Source organism: Cebus imitator, unplaced genomic scaffold, assembly GCF_001604975.1.
Source record: "Cebus imitator isolate Cc_AM_T3 unplaced genomic scaffold, Cebus_imitator-1.0 Scaffold373, whole genome shotgun sequence".
NCBI lineage: Eukaryota > Metazoa > Chordata > Mammalia > Primates > Cebidae > Cebus > Cebus imitator.
Window position 1 is genome coordinate 1092237 of NW_016107688.1, and position 23112 is coordinate 1115348.

At 38.0% G+C, this 23112-nt stretch overlaps 1 protein-coding gene across 2 annotated transcripts in view; it reads left to right on the plus strand.

The window, feature by feature from the left end:
• NKAIN3 (sodium/potassium transporting ATPase interacting 3) overlaps positions 1-23112 on the plus strand; it is a 652954-nt gene that overhangs the window by 607567 nt on the left and 22275 nt on the right. For both annotated transcript variants that reach the window (XM_017507350.2, XM_017507352.2), the window contains exon 5: positions 2294-2354. In XM_017507350.2, the coding sequence (XP_017362839.1) occupies positions 2294-2354 (61 nt within the window). The remainder of the gene's footprint in view (positions 1-2293; positions 2355-23112) is intronic.

The window sequence follows — 23112 nt, forward strand, 5'->3', positions numbered from 1 at the left end:
AATATTCAGTGGCACTTCTGCAATAATAATTTTACCTCTGAGAATCAGATCATCGAAAATTTAGGAAAAGCATTAATATTTTTCATAACATTATTTATAACTTAAAAACAACTTTCAATAATAGAACATTACTTTAATACATTGCAGTATACTTAAATGATACAAATTTATGTAGTCATTAATAATTAGGCTTATGAAAAGTACTAGAGTCCTAAGAGTGTAAGTGACATATAGCAACTACAAGAGAGAAAGATTGGAAGGAAATCTATGGTAAAGTTATTAGTGATGGGATTAGGGGCCATTTCTTGCTTCTCTATGTAACTGGTTTACTGAATGAGCTGGTAGAATACAGTCAAAAGGTAATTTTGTTTGTTCTCTCACTGCCCCTTCAAGTACACGTTATGGCTTTGTTCTAGCTCATCCTTTGGATCATATTTCAAGCAGACCTTACAGCTGTCTTAGGCCCTCAGAGATATTAAATATCTAGTCCAGGTCATTGAAAATTCTCATCCACTTAAAAACTCCTCCTGAGCTTGGGTCTGATTTCAACTTGCAGACTTGCAGAGGGGAAAACATGGCACTGCTTCCTCCTCTTCTCACTCCACTTCTCTCACTGTTTTATTGCAGGGATGAAGCAGAAGGAGAAAGAATGGGAGAAAAGCAGGGAACGAGGTGTTAGCATGAAGGGTTCCATTGTAATCCGGCAGGGATACTCTCTGGGTGTGACATCTCCCACATGCTGATGCTTCTTCTTGTAGGGTGTTTTTAGGGGTTCTTCAGAATCTCACCCTGCCTCTCCTATAGGATCCCTACCTGTTTATTGGATGATCAGCCTCCATGGTTTGCCACTTTGCACCCCTACTTGCCTTCTATAGCCAAAGTACCATCATCCTGAGGTTACCTATCCCTGCCAGGAAGTCTTCTGCGGTGGCTCCAACTCCAGAATAGCACAGAAAACTCTCCAGAGGCCTTACCCCAGACTAAGGGCCCATGTACACATCCTGCCCTGCCAGTCCTGCCCAATCCTGTCTCCACACACTATAACTAAAAGCCCCTCTAGACACAGCCTCTTGCCTTTTGGCTCTTTCAAGTGTGAGTCAGGTGCCAAGCCCCCATGTTTCCCAAAATGTAAGAAATGTTAAACTCCCCAAGTGCTTTCTGAAGCACCCCCTCACTTGGCTTGAGGTGAGATGAGGTGCCTGCTGGGTGGGAAAAGCCACCATCACCCTGGCAGATTTCTCTGGAAGCCCTTCTCCTAAGACCTCACAATAACCTTTTCCCTAACCTCTCACCCCCTCAGAGCTTCTTGGGCTTTATTTAGACGTTCTAGAGAAGGATTACAAGTTCAGGGTCCTAATTCACATGGGTAGTCGAAAGCCCCAGATATCTTGTTCTCTGCATTGGAAACATCAGCCTTTGATACTAGGACTACCAGGAAAAGTTTATTTTCCCAGTGTTACTTTATAATGGGAGTAAAGGGTGGAAACAAATGTTAACAAAGGCAAGAAGAGAAACTATAACAGCTATCAAGTATCTATTTTTCATACCTATGGAAGTGCTTATAGTAAGTATTTTTAGACTAGACTAGATTCATTGACAATTTTGTCCTGTAGGAATTGCAGTGTCTTTGGCTCCATGGAATAAAAATCGTCCTCTTAGCATGATAAATTCAGAGGTTAAATTCTACACCTGCATTTATTCTTTGAACTACTAGTATTAAAAGTATAAATTATCTCTTCTATTTTATTTTAACACTACCAAATCACCAATAAGTTAATGCGTTTTCTTGTGATATGATTAACAAAGCAATCTAGTATCTAAATATGATTTACATTCCCAGAGCATTTTAAATAATTAAGTAGATGATTGGTATTTAATTTATATGCAACATGTTTTGATTCTTTCTGTAGCTTTTAAATATTAAAATAGTTATAGTTAATGAGTGCTAGTACCAAATGCTCAACCAACAGAAAAAAAAAAAATTAGAACTTTAAAATGGATTTCTTAATCTTTGCTGACTATAAAATATAAGAACTGCAAGCCCCAAATCAAAATCTAAGTGAAATATCTAAAAATTAGTTTTTCCCCCATTTTTGTGTACTTTTTAGAAAGCTAGTAAGGCTACATAGAAATGAAAAGACTCAAAACCACAGCTATCATTTTAAAAGAGTTCTTCCTACTGCAAATTCTTGAAAGTTGCTCATAAATTTTTATCTTTATTAGATTATATTGGCTCTTTAATTATGGAAACTTAGAATCAATTCTTAAAGTGCCAATTTTTTCTTTTTTGCAGTTGGTGGGTTTTGTGTATGCCTGTTATGTGATCAGTATTTCCATGGAAGAAGAAGACACATGTAAGTACTATTATCTCTCTCCCTGTAAGTTCCTTTTGAATGAGATACGGCTTCCAAAACTAATCATTACATGGCTATGAAATCGTTTATATTTGGAGCCTACAATGATTGAACTCAGCATACTAAAGTTATAGTCAAAAGTTGACAGACTGAACCGCACACAAATAAGTTGATGCTACATATTGAAACTCTCAATTTGTGAGAGCTCGCAGAGACTCAGAAGCTCAAGGACTGCTGTCATATCATATCTTAGCAACTTCCCATCAGACACCTAACCATTATGCCAACCAGGCAATCAATGGTTGTTTTATCTATTACCAATTTTACATATGCTGGTAGCAGAATTTTGAAGTCTAAGTAACAGTAATGATATCAAGACATAATACATTACAAAAACTCTATAGATATATAAACTATATAAAATGCAAAGAAGAAAACAAAAATTTACAACCTTCCAGGTGAGATGCAAAAGAGAACTACAAGAGGTGTTTAAAAAATGAATGGAATGTCTAAAAGCTAAATCATGTTTTAGCAGAACACCCAAAGGAAAAAAAGAAAAAATGTATATTAATATTATGACCTGAAGTTATATGATAGAGCTTTAGCAATGTAAGTCAACGAATGGCCTTCAATGAGCACCTGCTAATATATAAGGCAGTTCCTGGTACAACTCTATTAGGGACTCATGTAATATCAAAGAAAATTTTAATTTACTTTTAAAAAATAAATTATTTTAGATAAAGAAATCACACCTTACCAAACCAGAGACTGCATTGCAGTCACTGTTTGAATTTGCACCAAGATGAAGCAAAGTAGCTAGCCATTAAAACTTCCTTCCAGAACAGTCTCAAAGGGGTCTGATGAATGCTTCCCATCAAATAGATGGGTGGTACATGATATTTGAATTGGAATGCAGAATCTAATGGGGTCTATCTCAATTTATTTGACTAAATCTCAGACCCTCAGATTTAATCATTCAGGCAGTGAAAACATGCAGACAAATTGCATCATGTATTTAATGCTTACTCAGGGTTTTGTTTGTTTGTTTAATGCTAGATAAAACAAAAAGTTTCTGTCACTTGACAAGTGCAGTTCTAATGGCCACACTTTCACTTTGAGTTTAACTTCAAGAACTCTATGTTTAGGAGTTTTATTAGCAGTTCTACAACCTGATGAAGTTAATACGCAGAAGGATAGCAGCATGTTTCCAACCCACAGCTAAGACAGGCTGCACAGCCAAAAACAGTTGGTTGAGTGTGAACAATATTAACTAGAATTTCAACCTAAAAGTTATTCGACTTTGAGCTGAGTAAATCCAAAAAAATTAATAAATTGATAAGTACCATCTGAATCTCTTATAAAGCAGATAACTACTTCTGAGTAGTTATCAAACAACAACAACCAAAAACCATCCTCTTTCTTTTCCTCCACACTGAACTGGTCAAAGACTCTCAAAAGACACCAGCGCTCAGTTGCACCTTACTGTGGGAGAAAAGGCAGATTAATCAATAGTCTTCTATTATCTAGTGTAATAAATATATGAAAGTCTTTTCCGCCAGACTTGTGATTTAAGCAAAGCTGGGAAATGCAAAATGGCATGCAAAATAAAAGACTCATCTAAATGGATACTTTTTTAAACCTTCTTTTAGCCTTCTTTTCAATGTATATAAATTGTATTGCTCACTGGCAGATATTGTCATTCCATTGACTTTGATGTCCTTAATTAGCTTAAGTTTCTCTATAGAAATCTCTGAATCAGCTATTTCAATGCCCTTCAAACTGGATTGAAGCAGCTGCTAGGAGACTATTCTATTAGCGGTTTAATTCTAGTGTTTGTTATTAGAGCCATACATTACATTACCGAGAGACATTTGGATACAGTACTTATGTTGTCATAAATTTGAATTGACTTCTAGTCAAAACGAGCCTTGGGTGCTCAAAACAAAGTATATATGAGTATATACGCCCAAGACTAACTTAACATGATAATCTGATGGAAGAGAGATGACAATGGAAAGCAGTTACAAATGTTTTAGTCTAATACTCAATTGAGGGTAATTTTATATTTTTTATTGAAAGAATTAGGAATCAAAAGTGCAGAGGTAATTAAATTGTCCCAGGGTCTTCAGAAGGCAGATGTGAGCAAAAAGTAATGTCTGAAACCGATTACAATGATCTCATACACTAGTAATTACTATTTGTGCCAACACTTAGCTTTTAGGTGCAATAATGAACTGCCACTTAGATACGACATTACCAACCCTCAGTCAGGAAGACATGTTCTTTGAATGGTTTTTCCAAAACTTATACATGAAATAAGTAAACAATACTGGTAGCTTCCCAATTTATCCAAGTGCACTTCCAGAAAGCTTATTCTAAAAGAGAACTGCAAATATAATGTCAATTTTTTTGCAGGCAACATATCATTTATAATTTTGATTCTATTCTAACTAATGAAAATTTCTGCATTATTCAAAATGCAAAGTTAAGCCTTGTTCTTGGACTGAAAGCTGCCAGCTAGCCTTAAAAATTAATAACAGCTACCACTTCCCTCCTCCGCACTGTTAAAGTGGATATATGGGACCAACATTTCAGACAGATATTTCCAAAGGGTAATAAATAATTGAGAAAACATTTATTTCTAGCCACCCATCTTCTTAGTTACCTCTCAGTCTCTTTTATTAACTATTTCTTATCAAGATTATGATTGCAGGTCAAAGACAATGAAATAAAAAGCTCACAAAAGGCAGAGTGCTAGGTGGGGTCAGTGCTTTCCATCATTCATTCTAATAAAAAAGCCTAGTTATATCTCTTTCTTCCATTTTTCATTACTTTTATATACATCTATCTATCTATCAATCTCCATGAACACTTTCATAAGACTGGAATCTCTAGAATCATAATGATAAAAATCTATCAACATCTTGTTTGAGAATCCTTTGCTGAAAATGAACTTGTAGATTTGTTACTACCTTGTTATGCTTTCTAGAAAGAATGTTTTTAATTAGGGAAGTGTGGAGATAAGGCAAAATAGCCTGAAAAATAGTATTTTACTTGTATAAATACTGCCAGGCTTTTTCAGAGGGTCAGTTGCTAGCACTACTCCTTCTAATATTAGGCTACAAATTGCAACTAGCACATTTATTTGGGCTCACAAAGGCTAGTCTGGCTTGAATATGTTGAATGATGAGAAAGAGAAGTATATTGAAAACCCTAGCAGCTTTTAAAAAGGATATGAGCCCTTCAGATGTGAGTTCAATATTTTACATTAAAAAGCTCTAAATAGTTATTTATATAAGCATTTGACCCTTGCGTTATACTTTTGGGGAACTTTTTATTGGAAGGAAGCATAACTACCGGAAAAAACATTTCATCGCTCTACTGTCCTTGAAGCTTCCTGCTGGCTAATGTTCATGTATTTACCTGTCTGCCCATGAATTCCTTCTAAGAAAATGTAGTGATATTTCCATAGCAATGGTGTGAGCAGAAATTTTTTTTAAAATCCTATCTCCACCTAAGAATTTATGAAAGAAGCTAATGGTAGGAAAAAAAGAGACTAGTTTGAATGTTAATTTATGAATTTCCTTTCCCCACTTATAATGTATAGAAGCATCAGAGAAGTAAAATGACCACAAGGCCAGACACCAGGGGAAGGAATAAACAGAGGCCTGGAAGATCTTCAGAGCAGAAAAACAGCTCATTGTTTAGCACCCCTAGCAGTGTATGGGTATTTGAAGGCGAGAGGAGAGGAGAATGTTGTGAGTCAAAAATGGAGAAATGTGCAAGACTAGGTAAGGGCGATCCTGAAGTCACAGTAAACATTTCAAAGAAGCCACCATGTTTGCCTAATAAGCCATTAAGAATGTACTCATTCTCATAGTGCATAATTTTCTTTTTTGGTAAGTATCTAGTTGGTTGCATGTAACTGTCCTAAAGGCTGATCTTTCTCCATCAGCCTCACTAGAGCTCAGATTTAGTTCCTGAAACATTTTTCTAATTTGCTGAGGTGGCTCTGCCAAATAGCTACACAATGACTAGCCAATCCTCCCAGTAGCACAGCTCTATGAGGGCAGAATCTTTGTTTTGCTCCCCACTGCAACTGTGTAGTTTAGAAAAATGCCTTGCATGTAGAATTCAATAAAGAAATATTTGTTGACCAGGTGTGATGGCTCAAGCCTGTAATCCCAGCATTTTGCAAGGCCGAGGCAGGCAAATCTCTTGTGCTCAGGAACTCAAGGGCAGCCTGGGCAACATGGTGAGACCCAATCTCTACCAAAAATACAAAAACATAGCCAGGCATGGTGGTGTGCACCTGTGGTCTCAGCTACTCGGGAGGCTGAGGTGGGAGGATCACTTGAGCTCAGGGTGGGGGGTAAGTGTTGGTGGGATGGAGGCTCCAGGTTTCAATGAGCTGAGATCCTGCCACTGCACTCCAGACTGGGTGACAGAGTAAGACCTTATCTCAAAAAAATGAGAAAAATAAATATTTGTTGAGCATATATTGTTAAATAAATTTTCTGGGCCCAACAACTCGGTTTTACAAAGTCATTTTCAAAACCCAAAGGTTCTGAACTTTGATGAAATGATACTGTTTTGTGTTTCGAATTTAGTGATATGTCCAATGCACTTGCAAATATATATGTGAGGCAAGTAGAGGTCCTACATTTTTAATGCAATTAGATATAGTTTTAGTAATTTTGAAAGTCAAGCTATAGGAGATAAAATAAACCTCCACTGTACCACATCAGAACAAGAGCTTGATTTTGTAAACTCCTGGACAAGACATCCCTGAGAAAACAGGGACTTACTTGAAAGGGATGCACTCACAGAATAAGGCAGGCATTTAGGAGTAAACTCATCTGTAACATATGGTGAAGGGGACAGAGTTACTGTCAAAGAGTGGGGACCAGCAGGGTGGTAACCTAGGCCACCCCACACGTGGGAAGTTCAGGCACCACAGAACAGGATCCCAGCTACAGTGCTCTGGTTGGGTGACAAGATTCCAGCTCTTAAATAGGTTATTGATAAAGAGTCTCTCTCAAGAAATATCATAAGCACTCAAATACCCAAACCAGCAAACCAACTGGGGACTCCCCACAGGGGAAAGCTAGAGAAGCCCCTATACCAGTGTGGCAGGAGCAGCAGGGAACAAATTGCTCAAACACCAGACTATGGAAGGAAGTGGCTTTTTATTCAGCCAGGAGCTGTGGAGGGTCTACAGCCTCATTCACTGAGCTCCCCAAGCTGCAGCCTCTCTCGCCTTTTATAGGCTTACAACACTAAAGGGGAAACTGAGGCTGAACTATGTCATTGTCCATTTGCTGGACGTCCAACCTTACAATCTTTTGGCTTCATTGATTTGCTAATTCATATGCAGCGTGAGCGGGGACCAGCAAGGGAGGGGGCCTTACAGAGACAAGACAAAAGAAACAAGCTGTTTATTGGCAGACGTGTTTCCAGGAGGGAACCTGGTCTGTGGAGACGTGGGGCATGAACTAGTGTCAGGCTCCAGCTGGCAGAGATACCATTTATTTGCAACTCTTTCAAGGTTAACAGATAGCAGAGACGCTAGGAACTAAAGAGGGAGTCATTTTCCCAGCTCTTTGGTATTTTATTTTTCCTTCTTCACTCTCCTTCCCATTTGGAAGCGGGAGGAAGAGGTAAAATTGAAGGAGGCAAGGGGATCTCCCCTCTCACCAGAAGCAAATCCAAGGTTAGCACTAAACTCACAGTGAAGTAGAGCCTAGATGATCACCTGTCTCCTTAAGCCAGGGCTCCTGATTATAATTTAGCCTGACTAGGAACCACCTACAGCGATAAATCCTACTCTCCTCCCTTATTCATCTCCAGCCACATGTGTTTTCCTGAATCCACCAAGCGCTTTTAACACCCCGGCTTTTGAGAGAGGCCTCCTCCCTCTGTTGACCCACTAATGTATATATGCCCTTCAGATTTCAGCTTAACTGCTCTTTCCAAATTTGACCACTTTCCTCCCATCCTCTCTGGGTTAGATTAAGATACCGATGGTAAATTGCGAGATGCTTTAACTGCACACGGTGCTTTTTCCTTGGCATCATTTAACACAACTGTAATTTTTTAAAGTCATGATATTCACCAGGGCTGACCCCCTTTCCTAACTTAATGAGAACCCTATACAATTTTCAATGAATGAATATTAAATGAATGAGTCAATGCATGAACAAAATGGACTCAGTAAGATGATTAGGGTTTCCACTGGCAGAGATCGGAGAGAAGGTTCTTCCTTTTCTAGTCTCCATCTCCATTTATGTAAATGACAGCTCTTCATATCAGCTGAAAAGTTTGGGCATATTCTTTGTATTCCCTGACTCTTCCCTTATTGTCCACACCCAATCAGTCACCAGATGAAATATCTTCACCTCCCGTCTTAGTTCTTCTGGCCTGCTATAACAGAATGCCATAGGCTGGGTAGCTTATAAATAACAGGAAGTTATTTCAGAGCTCTGTGCTGAAAAGTTTAAGATCAAGGTACCAGCAGACTTGGTGTCTGGTGAGGGTCTGCTTCTCTGTTCATAAATGACTATCTTCTTCCTGTGCTCTCACATGTGGAATCTGGCAAGGCAGCTCTCTGAGGTCTTCTTTATAAGGGCACTAACCCACTCATGAGTGACCTAATCACTTCCCAAAGGCCCCACCGACTAACACCGTCACGTTGGAGGTTAGGTTTCAACAAATAAATTGGTGGGAGTGGGAGAGGGAATAAACATTCAGACTATAGCAACTCCCTTCAAATAACTAAAGACTCCTACATGGTCTTTAACATTCTCACAAACACCCTCTTCCCCATGCCTCAGTACACCCTAAGTGTGTCTCTGAACCTGCACCCAACTTACTTTTTAATTAATTGCATCCCCCACTCAGAAAAGGTGGAGATCATGGCTTATCTACCCTAGGATCTCAGAACCTGCTTCAGTGTATGGAACATCATAGGAAATAAATTTCTACAAAATGCACAGTGTAGAAAGTGCTTGTCTTCACATTATTTTTCATATCTCTTTCCTCACTCCCTAAAAAAATTTAAACTTCCCATTCCCTGCACTACAGAAAAAAAAAAAAAAGATTAATTCATGATAAGGTATTTGTGCACTTATATACTTAACAATTTTTTCCAGAGGAAAGGCATAGCCCTATATTATGCATTTATATCATCTGGAAATTTTCTGGAGAGAAAGTGTGGCCTGTTTTGCTAAAAACTTGAGACCAGCAAGCAGACAACTCCTGCACCCCATGCACCCCAGCAGGGGTTCTAATTTTCTACATTTCTGCTTGAAACTGGAAGTTAGAAATGATTTCAGTGATGGTGGTCCTAACTGCCAATATCTAGCTCTGTGACCATTGCTAAATCACATCACCTCTTTGGGTATCTGCAAGTCACCTTATAGCTCTAACACTGCAGTTCTATAGATGGTGCTTTTGGGTGGGGGTGATTTTAAGGTGTGATGATCAGTGCTTTCTCCAGGTCCCCTAAAGTTAATTATTTGAGCTGTCAGTGCTGCCAAGCATGCTACCCTCATTTTAGAGAACTTAGAGTTTCTATCCTCATTTTTGAGAGGAACCATTGAGGCCCAAAGAGGCCATGTGACTTCCGGCAGCTTTCTCCTCCTCTGCCCTGCACCCTTAGCATTAAAACTCCATTACTGAGACTTTGTGACACAAAAAATAAAAGCAGTGGGCATGATTTCCTCAAGTTCCCAGGCTCTCTCCCTCTGTCAGATCTGTCTGTATCCATCTATGATCATCAGCTTCCTGGCAGAAGAAGCAGGCTTCACTCTGTCCTGTGGCTTTCATGGCTTCTATGTCCATCACACCCTCCTATTTAAGCACCTTGCTCTCTTCATTATTTTTTTTCTTTCTGTCTCCCCCACAACTTTACTCCCTCTGCCCAGCTTCTTCCTCCACTGGGTCTTTTCCCTTCAGCTTATAAACAAAGTCACATACATCAGAAAAAGAAAAAAGAACTCACCCTTGACTCCACCTGGCATAAATTTAACTTTCCTGTCTCTCATGCTCCTTCCTTCCACATCCCACTTTTCTGCAAAGTGGCGGAGAGTGACAGCACTCCCTTCCTCAGTCCCCTCCCACTCACTCTCATGCCTCCTGAGTTATCACTGAAGATGCTATCTCAGAGGCCAAAAGGGACCTCCTAATTGTCAAGTTGCCTTGGATCTTATCATGATTGATTGACAGCTTTGGCTGCTATTGACTTCTCCTTCCTTGAAAACTTTCTCTCCTGGATTTCCAGAAAATCCCATCTCTTAAACAGCACATATTTTACCAATTAAAAATTATTCTTAATACCTAGTGTTAAATAGTAGGATGAATATAATGTACAATATTTATTGTACTTTGTGAAACAGCTAGATGAGAATACTTCTAATGTTTCTACCATAAAGACAAATATTTAAGTGATGAATATCCCAAGTATACTGATTTGATCTTTACAAATTATATGAATGTATTAAATGACCACATGTCCCAAAACTATGTACATCTATTATGTCTCAGTACTTTCAATATACCAACGCAGAGAAAGCATATTTCTGATGCAGACACAGGTAACCAATTCTGAAGAACTTGTTCAAGCTACTTTTGGAATAATGATCTGTCATTAAGTCCTTAAAATGTTAACCAACTGCTATAGTTAGAGCTTATGTTAACATTCACACTGTTATAGTAAAGCATTTTATTGGACCAGCCAATAAAACAAATATTTAAAGGAAGACCAGACAATAAAAGAGATGGTTATTCTTTTAAATAACAAAATGGCATATAATATTTTTAAGAGCTATAGGCTTAGTCCAACTATTTAAGATTTAATGGATATCTGATTTTACAGTTTTCTTAAAAGAGGTATCATACAAGTAACCAGCAATAAAGGGCCTATATGGAACACTCATCTTCATGTTCTCTACATCATGTACTTTATTAAGAAAAGAATAATAATTTAGTGTTCTTTCTGGGAACAATATTTGAAACTGGCACCTAAATGAGATATTGGGGAGTATTCATATGACTTGAATGTCAGTATGAAAAAAATAGCGAACATTTGGTAAAAGCATCTGTCTCTCCTAAATTGTAAAAGACACAAAGTAAATTAATTATAAATTATATCTAAGTTATAACAAACTAGTGTTTCCATTTTATCCACACTTTTCCTCATAGAAAGGAACAGGTCTGCCGGGCGCAGTGGTTCATGCCTGTAACCTGAGCACTTTGGGGAGGGCGAGATGGGCGATCACGAGGTCAAGAAATTGAGACCATCCTGGTCAACATGGTGAAACCCCGTCTCTACTAAAAATACAAAAAAATAGCTGGGCATGGTGGTGCGCACCTGTAATCCCAGCTACTCAGGAGGCTGGGGCAGGAGAATTGCTTGAACCCAGGAGGCGGAGGTTGCGGTGAGCTGAGATCGCGCCATTGCACTCCAGCCTGGGTAACAAGAGCGAAACTGCGTCTCAAAAAAAAAAAAAAAAAAGAAACAGGTTTTTCTCTTTCTCTCTCTCTCTTCCTTCCTCCCTCCCTCTATCTCTTTTTCTTTCTCTATTTTCTGATTGTAAGTACAGAAAGTCTATATTAAACTTAGTGGTATTTTCTGAGGACATCTTTCTTTATCATAGTTCAATCAACTGTAAAACTCCTACTGTTTCCCAACCCTTATTCATTTAATGCCACCTTCAGTGATGTCGTGACAGCTGTGTACGAGCTTGTGTCATAGACTGGCCCGTTTGTTTGTTCTACTCCCAAGCACCCACCTGTACCATCTATCCCAGCCTCCAAGCAGTTAGGTTCCCCATCAAATTGAATTCTAAACGTGGGTTCCAGTCCTGGCCCCTAAATAACTTCCACATGTGATTCTTCATGCTCTTATGCTTTCTTCCTGCTGGACATAGACCAGCAATGAAGCTTTAGAAGCCACACGTTTCAAATGCCGGAGCCACAGTATCAAAGGGGCCTGGGTCGCTGAGTGTTGCTTAGAGGAAAGTTGACCCCACAACTTGAGGAGCAGGTGATAAGTGCCTTTGAGGCATAAGACACTGAGGAACACCTCAGAGGGTCTGTCAGAGAAAGCGCCTTCCCAGACAAGAAGACTCCGAGTAGAAACAGGCAGGAGTTCTGTTATTCAAGGGAGAGTCAAGAGTTCAGTCTATCAGGCATTCAGCAAACACAGGAGTGGCCGGCAGCGTGCCTGGGGAGCGCTCTTTGAGAAGACGACATTTAGGCTGAGACCTAAGGATGAAAAGGAGCTGGGAGGCAAAGGCCAGGAAAGCATTCCTGGCAGAAGGATCAGTAAGCGCATAGGAATCACTTCCTGGAAAGGCTTCCAGCCAAACAAAGGGCTTGACTTCAGAAGCAGCGTCAAACCAAATGGTCAAAGAGATGATCTGGGCTTCCCTGACCTGCTGGCTCTCAAAAGTGTAGTGAATTAAAGGGCAGATTTTCCCAGAGACTTCATTGTAAATTCCATATTGAGAGGGAGGGCTCTGTGAAAAAGATTTTTTTTAAATACTGTTTGCATGTTATGAGAAAAAATACAGGTTGGACCTAAGTTGTATTTTCTTCTCCTTTGCTCTGTATTTGCCTCATTTGCTATTTACTCACCTACATGCTTATTTGGAAAAGTAAATTAAATCTGTTTCTTTTTTACTTAAGGAAAATAAACACTCTTAGTTACTAGTCCTAAAGTCAAAGCCAAGGTATCATACTGGATGTGTTTTCCTCCTAAGACAAAAAAAATTGCAGAGAAACAGGTGAAGATCAAAGCGTCTCTAGGACTTTGTGCATTTTCACGAGGGAGGCTTCTCTGCCCAGAAACTCTATTTATATCAACTCAGAGATTTAAATCATTACACAATATTTTTAAAGCAACAAATTTTTTAAAACCTGGTTTGTTTGTTTTTTTTAAGCTCTAAATCAAGCTTGTCTAACCCACGGGCCACGAGTCACATGCAGCCCATGATGACTTTAAATATAGCCAACACAAATTTGTAAACTTTCTTAAAACTTTATGAGATTGTTTTGCGATTTTTCTTTTAGTTTATCAGCTATCATAAGTATTAGTGTATTTTATGTGTGGCCCAAGACAAGTCTTCTTCCAGTGTGGCCCAGGGAAGCCAAACAATTGGACACCCCTGCTCTGGATGCTATATAGGACTTTTAGTATTCTGCTTATACATCTAGTAGGTGTTAATAAGCATATTAGAAGAGGGTTTATTTTCATTGTATCAAAATACATAACACAATATTAACCATTTCAGTATTTTTAAGTGTTATAACTCAGTGGCATTAGGTATATTCACAATGTTGTACGACCACCACCACTACCATTTCCAGAACGTTTTCATCATCCTAAACAGAACCTCTGTAGCCATTCAACAACTTTCCATCCTCTCCTCCCTCCAGCCTCTAGTACCCTCTATCCTACTTTTTATCTCTGTGAATTTGTCTATTCTAGCTACCTCATGTAAATGAAATTACACAATATTTGTTCTTTTGTGTATGGTTTACTTAATACCCAACAAGGTTTTCAAGATTCATCCATACTGTAGCATGTATCAGAATTTCATCCTTTTTAAGGTTGAATAATATTCTACTGAAACCTCAATTACTATTCAACCTATTTAAATTCAATAGTCTACATTCCTTTAAATAATCTGTTCCATTTATAACTTAAATTTCCTTAAACATTTAACATGAATTCATTGTAATTATCATTTTTGGAAATCTTTCAAGTATTTGGCCGAATAAAACATTCACTGGTTTTTAAGCTAATCTAGCAAATCTAATAAAATAAGCTCATCTATAAATTAAATCTCAATTTGTTTTTAACATTACACAAATTTAATTAAAAATTGTCACGTCTTTCAACCTAAAATCACAATATAAAATCAATTACTCAAAATTTTGAATTGGTTTTACTGGGTGAATCTATCAAATCTAATGCAATCCATCTGTTTATCTTAAGAACTAAAAAGATTTATATACCAAGTAGACACAAATCATCCCAATGATTACAAAATTAGCCTGTATTTTCTGAAATAGTATTAACACTATATGGGATTAGCTTATTTTGTTTTCTTTATAGTTAATTTCATGTGTTAGAAATACACTTCTCCAATAAGTAAGCATCTCAAACAACTTAAGGCTTCTATATGTTCAGAAATTTTCCCCTGGGAAGCAGGACTCAAATTCTAAGGCAATTCTATAGCTTACCACTAATGAATTTAAAGAGCTTTTCTTTAGTAGTTGTTGGAACAAGAGAAAATCTCATTCCATACCTTTCAAATTTAACTAATCTAGCAGCCCGCAACTACAGGACTCAAAGCACATTAGATCTGAATACACAGAAGACTTTACTCCTACTAAGAGTCTCATTTTGATTGGTTTAATGCTTGTTAGCCCTTTAAAACATTTTAACACCTTTTCATATGGCTTGACAGACACTTTGTTGACATTCCCTTTGCTTCTTTTAATAATATTGCCTGACACAATCCTTTATTCCTTCCATATTTTAGGTAGGTTGCTAACTCCTGTGATTGAAATATTTGATCAGCTGTATTTCTCTCATATCTTTTCTTGTTCTGAGGTCACTGAACTGTTCATATCCGAAAGCATTTATAGTCCAGATGCAACATATTATTGTTTAATTTTAGACGTATAAGTCCCTTAAACACTAACCTGCAAACATGAATTCACTTTATGATTAATATTATTTTTGAGTCTTTCAAATATTGTCCTAATAAAAAAGCATAAATAAACAAGCTTAAATAGCTAATTTTTTACTTATTAATTGATTCATTCAAGAAGCAATTATTGAGAGACTTCTATGAGTTAGACCACAAGAATACAGAGATGAATAAAATTTGATCTCCCAGGAGATCTTACATTCTAATAAGTGACTGAGAAATGCAGATAATGGTCTGTGTAAAGTGAAACAGATACAGAAAATATAAGCAGGGGCTGTGTCTCAAGTTATACATAGAGACTGCTCAGAGCATATAGTATGGTCTCAAAGCATATAGTGGCTCCTCAGAGCATATAGTATGATACCATGTGAAAAATACCACATCATCAGGAAGAGAACAAAGGAACGACATTTGAGATACCAAAGAAAGTATGTCCTAAGCCACAAAAGCTTAGAAACACCATAAAATATAGAAATATCTGTGGAAAATCTGGATCAATCAGGAAGTCATAAGTTGCTGGGTATGTGCAGTTCACAAAATGAATGGTGGATCAGTCCTTGAGGGACCTTGGATTCTGTTTACACTAGTGATTTTTCAACCTATTTCATACTTGGCATTCATAGAGAACATCTCTTTTTAAATTTTATTTTTTTAGAGACAAGATCCCTCTCTGTCACCCATGCTGGAGTGCAGTGGCACAATCACAGCTCACTGCAGCCTCGAACTCCTGAGCCCAAGTGATTCTCCCACCTCAGCCTCCCAAAGCACTGGGATTACAGGTACTGGCTGGAGAATGCCAACATTTATAGGCATTCAGTGCTAAACAAACTAGCCATCTCCCACCAAGGGATGTCTGGCCCAGAAGGCTAGCTACCCCAAGCCTCTCTCAATGAATACACAAACACACACACACACACACACACACACACACACACACACACTCTCACACACCAGCGAATGAGGGAATTGATAGCTTGCCATATCCGTACCCACTCAGGTCACACCATTGCAGATTCTCTGCTAGATGGTGTGGCGCACTGAATGGATTGAATCTTGGGAATGATGTGATCAAATTCAATTTTCTTTTAACAGTAATTCATAGAAAGGGAATAGGATTTATAAAAGAGATCTCAGTGAGAAAATGGCATTTCAATGGAGATTGTCCTAGGAAAGAGAGAAACAAAAGTAATAATGCCCAAAATTGTGAAAGTAAACAGTAAAAAGGAATTATAGAGAGACTTCAATGCCAGCAAGCATTTGTTACTTGATTTGCAGAGCAAAGTAAAATATTCACTAGACTTCAATAAGAATGATAAAATATATTGGGGAACAACTGGATAACTAAGAAAAAAATACATTACATAGGAAAAGAGTTTGTCTAAAATTATTTAGACAAATTATCAGGATTCTTTTAAGCCTCATACCTTTTTAACCATGATTTTTTCTTTCAGCCATTCTATTCTGCTTCATTTACTCCGAAGAGTTAGACATTCATTATTCCATTATGTAAATATTATACACTATAAGAAAATTTTAAATAGGAAGAAATTGTCAGCACTGAGTATGACAAACATCTAATTCCAAAGATCTTGATTCATAGTAGGAACAAAAGCTGGAAGTACAGTCAAATAAAAATGTTGAATAGCTCCAAAAATAGAAAAGGTAGGTGTTTTCAAGATTTTTTTCCAATCTTGTTTTCTCCTAAATAAAAGATTCCTCTAAATAAGCCCAGCAATACTAACACAAAGGCCTCAGCCACCAGTGAATGTGAACAGACAGTAATTGAAAAATTACAAAAACTTTGAAAGGGGCTTCAGTAAGACCAAAGCAACCACTCCATCCAATTATTGAGCACTTGACTATGATTAACGAAGGATTAAGGGCATACTACTACAGAGAAAGACAGCACAATGTGTGTGTGTGTCTTTAAAAAGAGTTGAGTAACTCTTAAGAGAAAATGCACTATTAAAGATACTGATAAAACCTTGTGTGGTGACATGCATCTGTAATCCCAGAAGTTTGGGAGGCCAAGGTGGGAAGATCTCTTGAGGCCAGAAGTTTGAGACCAACCTGGGCAACATGGTGAGACCCTGTCAGAGAAAGAAAGAAAAATAGCAGGGTATGCTAGTGTCTGCTACTTGGGAGGCTGAGATGGGAGGATCGCTTGAGCCCAGGAGGTTGAGGCTGCAGTGAGCCATGATGGTGCCACTGCACGCCAGCTTGGACAACAAAACAAGACCCTATCTCTTAAAAAAAAAAAAGAAAAAATGCAGACTAAAGTAAGAAAAATTACTTACTTTTTCCAAATGTGAGAAAATCAACACTAAAAAGTGTATATATGTTAGGGGAGGGCTGGGATGATGAGAGCTGGTGTGTTATGGACATCTTTATAAATATACAACTCTTGCAACGAAAAGCAATGACAGAAGCTGCAGCAGTAGTAAATGCAACCCTGTAGGGACTCGACAGCCTGGTTCCCTGACTCAAGAACCAAAAACAAAATTCTAAAGCAAGCACAGTCCAGGGTTTCCTCACAGAATAACCACAATAAGCATATCACTGCATCTAAAGGAATAAACATGAAAACAACTGGGAAAACCACTTTGGGCACCTTACTCAAAGGAGATATTTTCAAAGACTCTCTTGGAGTGACTTGAAATAATACCACAGGAGAGAGATCTTCCCTCATGGTTTGTGCTACTGGGGCAAAAGAGGATAGACAATAAAAGTAAAGCCAGTCAAAAGCTAAAGGAAAGGTGATCAGGATTGTCCTAAGCACCAGGTGCTCACCTGCCCATGGACTATTCAGCAGCAGCCCTGGAGATTGCACATGACAGTCAAATTCACAAATTCTGCCTCCACTGAGTTTTCTTTTCTTTTTTTTTTTCCTAAGAGACATTGTTATGCAGACAAGCTTCCTTTCCAGAATAAAGACAAGTCATAGAAGATAAAACCATTAGTCCTCAAAATGTGGCACACTAATCAATTTTCCCTTCCAAACTACCTGCTCTTTTTAAATGAGGAAATCCAACCAAATACACATTTGTGCAAGTTCCACAAAGACACAACACTGTTTGGGGGATAGAGAGGAGAGAATGTTAGAATTCTTACAAATCATTATGCAGTCCTACACTAGACATAGCTTTTGAAATTTTGGAAGTAACAGTTGATGGGAGCATATTGTCAAAATAAGATAAATGTTTAAATAAGTCAGTAACAGCTTGCTGATTACTGTATGCTTTCTGTGTGCTGGCACTCCATGGCCATTATCTTGTGTAAAATAATGACACCCTGTGAGGCAGCCATTGTCCTCATTTTACAGATGAGTAAATTATGATTTTTGTTTGTCACATAGCATATAAGAACAGCAACTAATATTTAATCCAGATATTTTAGGTGCCAAAGTCCAAATGCATTCCAAAATGCAGTAATGTCTTTCCTTCCAGAATTTTGTTAACAATAAATAGGTGAAAACAATGAATAGGTTAAAAGGGAGAGAGAGACAGAGAAAGAGAGAGACATTAGTCACTCAGTAGATTAAAACTGGAATATGCATATTTAAATATATTAGTGATAACATAAAGTACTGGCACAATACAGAGAAAATAATGGACTAGCCCACTAAAATTTGAGTGGTTATGAGGAGGCACACATAATAGAACTCAATAATCTCTCAATAATTACACTCAATAATCTCTCAAATCAATTGTCTCAGCACAGAATATTCAATATGTGAAACTTACCACTAGAATAACAAATTTCAGAATACAATTCAAATACCAAAAAATTCTAAAAACAAAAAAAATTAGAAAACAAATCCGTGTTTAATTTTAATAGCTACAAAATTATATATGGCTATCCAATGAAATTATTAAATAGAAGAATATGCCATTGTTAAAGTCTGACTTGATACAATGTAAGAGAATATGACACAATGTTGTGGGTTTGATTTTTAAAAAACTAAAAATGTAACCACCACTATTTTCCAACCAGGCTTAAGGCTTCTTCCTCATGGTAGTGGCTTGCAGAAGAACTCCACCATCTCAGTGATTTCATAGCCACATCAAGCACAAGCACAGGGACTGATTCTGAAGTCAGGGTTGATGTGGTGGTGTGGGCTGTGAGGAGTAGGAGTAGATACCCACTTCCTTTCCCATCATTCCTGTTGGCATCCACTGAGCTGTGTAAGGGACCCACCCCCACTGTGGTCTCAGTTGTCAAGCATGTCTTGCTCTTAGCTGTCAGCACTCCACATGCGAATTACAGTGAAGCCTGGGACTCGATATCAACTTCCTGAGCATCAGAACTGCTATTTCACTTCTCTTCCATAATCTCACAAATGTCTATATTGTCAACCCTAACTCAGAAGCATATACAGAAGAAAATTTCAGGACACCTAATTCCAGCTTAGATAAATTAACATCATACAAAATCACTATAATTTTTAATAATAAAAATGAAAGCATTACTGTTTTGAAAGTATCCCATGGAATCTAAATGCTATAGTGATTTAATACTCATCATCATCCATTTTAATATCCCTGAACAAACTTTAACAGTTGAAATTTTAAACCATTCCATCTTATTTTTGAACATTTTCTACATTCCACTTCCCCCATAAAATTCTGTCCTAATGTCATATGTTTACTCTGTAAAAAACTTTTTCTTGACTTATTATATATTTCTACAGTAAATAAATTCTTGCAGATTGAAACTCCATTCTCAATGTTATCTTTTCATGAACAAAAGTTCTTCACTTGTATAGTTCAGTTAGTAATCTTAAAGTAAGAAATTCTGTGGTTAGCACTTTCTCATACGTTTTAGGACTTTGCCTAAACCAAGTCCCATGAATATATTCTTCTGTATTATATTATATATTATATTTATTATATTATATATTATATTAAGCATCTTACATTGTAATCTATTGATTTTTACATGTCATGTGAGGTAGAAATCAATATTCTTTATTTCCTCCACATATCTATTCAGTTGACCAAAAAACTTTCACTTAAAAAACTATCCTTTACCACACTGCAAATAAAATGGCTAAGAGTAGTCAGAACTAACTTGTAACTCCCACTGAAATGGACAGAACAGCATGTGGAGATTCACATCATAAACTTTGCTCCAAAAACTACTGCAGGAACATATCAGGAAAACTGAAAGAATTCACAAAAGCTTTGAAAGAAGTGGCTTGCCACTGCATACTCCATGAAACAGCTGAAAAATTGTGGGTGTCCAAAGTGTGAGAGGGGAAATGTCTGTTTCCAAACACACATCCTCACTGGGGAACTTGAAAATTCAGATCATGGGAGAAGAATTTAACAATACCGGGAGCCGAAACGAATCTAGAGACCTTAGCAAAATATAAAAGTAGAAGCAGCACAGGAAGAGCCCTGTAGGGACTCCTGGCCCCCAAGGAATACCAGCAAAGCCATTTCTTTATTTCTCAGGGGACCTTGCCGGGCGTTGGAGGGTGGTGGGCTGCCAGTGGAATTGTGGAAAAATCACTGGAAGAAAGAAACTTCCAGCTGAACTTTGTAACAATTTCAACTGAATGTGCATTTTCCTGAACAGAATCCGGAATTGGGGAGGGAAAAAGGGAAGTACAGGTACAACCACAGAAACCTCAGCAGGCAGGGAGGGTGAAGCCTGAAAGCACTGCTTGCTTTCTCAGCAGGGAGGCTTGTAGCCTGGGACAAGTTCTCAGCCCTGCTCACTGGTTGCCTGGAAATAAACTTGGTGCTATTGTGGGGGCACAGTGGGAGTGAGACTCACCTTTCTGGCTGCAGGAGAGCTGACTGAGGCCTATCATTGCCGGCTTTCTCCCACTACCCTGGCAACCTGTATGACATGGCAGAGACAGCCATAATTTCCCTGGGAACATAACTCCATTGGCCTGAGAACCACACCACCATACCCCACAGCAGCCACAGTAAGCCCCGCCCAAAGAGAGTCGGAGTTCAGACATGACTAATCCTGACCCCTCCTGATGGTCTTTTTCTACCCGCCCTGGTAGCCAAAGACAAAAGACATAATCACCTGGGAGCTCTAATGGCCCAGCCCTCAACCTAAGAAAGCTGAGTACTCCTCCAGGTGATCCTAGCGGATGGTTGTATCCTCTCTATATTACCACAGCTGATGCTCTCTTAAAAGCATCACCTCCTAGCTGGAGGCTAACCAACTCAAACCATAAAAGAACAACTCATAAAAGAACAACATGGTCCCAAGAAAGGAGAAAACAACAGCTAATTTCACCACCTGTAATAGAGCTAACCAGAGGTTCTGAGCCTTTCCATGTGACAACTTTACTGTCAGCACAACCAGCATTCAAGAAAAGTAGTGCATTAAACAAAACAACAACCAAGGTCCCACACAGAGAGACCTTAACTCCCCTGATAACTCCTCTGCTACCTCCACTGGAGTAGTTGCTAGTAACCATGGCTGAGCAACCTGAAGATACTTCATATCACAGGACTCTTTTCAGACACTCCCCAGTACCAGCCCAGAGCCTGGTAGCTCTGTTGGGTGGCTAGACCCAAAGAGAAATAACAATCACTGTAGTCAGGCTCTTAGGAAGCTCTATCCCTAGGGGAAAGAGGAGAGCACCACATCAAGGGAGCATCCCATGAAACAAAAGAATCTGAACAGCAGACCTTAAGCCCCAGATCTTCCCTCTGACATAGTCTACCCAAATGAGAAGGAACCAGACAAACAATTCTGATAATATGACAAAACAAGGTTCTTTATCACCCCCAAAGATCACATTAGCTCACCAGCAATGGATCCAAACCAACAAGAAATCGCTGAATTACCAGAAAGGAATTCAGAAAGTTGATTATTAGGCTATTCAAGGAGGCATCAGAGAAAGGTGAGGTCCAACTTAAAGAAATTTTTTAAATGTTACTGGATATGGACAGAAAAATCTCCAGAGAAATAACATAAATTTAAAAACAATCACAATTTCTGAAAATAAAGGACACACTTAGTGAAATGCAAAATACACTGGAAAGTTTCAGCAATAAAATCAAACAAGTAGAAGAAAGAACTTCAGAGCTCAAAGGCATGGCTTTCACATTAACCCAATCTAGCAAAGACAAAGGAAAAAAAGTCAGAAAATAAATGAACATTATATTATGATAAAAGGACTAGTCCAACAGAAAAATATTACATTCCTAAATATATATGCATCTAACACTGGAGCTTTCAAATTTATAAAATAGTAACTACTAAACATAAGAAATGAGATAGACGGCAACACAATAATGGTGGGGGACGTCAATACTCCATGGACAGCTCCAGATAAGTCATATAGTCAGAAAGCCAACAAAGAAACAGTGAACTTAAACTATACCCTGGGAACAAATGAACTTAACAGATATTTACAAAAAATCCTATACAACAATTGCAGAATATACATTCTATTAATAAGCACATGCAGCATTCTTCAAGGTAGACCATAAGATAGTCCACAAAACAAGTCTCACCAAATTTAAGAAAACTGAAATTATATCAGGTACTTTCTCAGACCACAGTGAAATAAAATTGGATATCAACTGCAAAAGGAACCCTCAAAACCCTGCAAATATATGGAAATTAAATAATCTGCTCCTGAATGACTGCTGGGTCAACAATGAAATCAAAATGGAGACTTAAAAATTATTTGAACTGTACAATAATAGTAACACAACCTATCAAAGCCTCTGGGATACAGCAAAAGTGATGCTAAAAGGAAAGTTCATAGTATTAAATGTCTACATCAAAAAATCTGAAAGAGCACAAATAGACAGTCAGGTCACACCTCCAGGACTAGAGAAACAAGAACAAACTAAACCCATGCTGCAGAAGAAAAGAAACAAAAAAGATCAGAGCAGAACCAAATGTATTGAAAAAAAAAACACACACACACAAAACATAAGTGAAACAAAAAGCTGGTTCTCCGAAAAGATAAATGAGATTGATAGACCATTAGCATAACCAAGAAAAGAGAGAAGATCCAAATAAGCTCAAATAGAAACACAATGGGAGATATT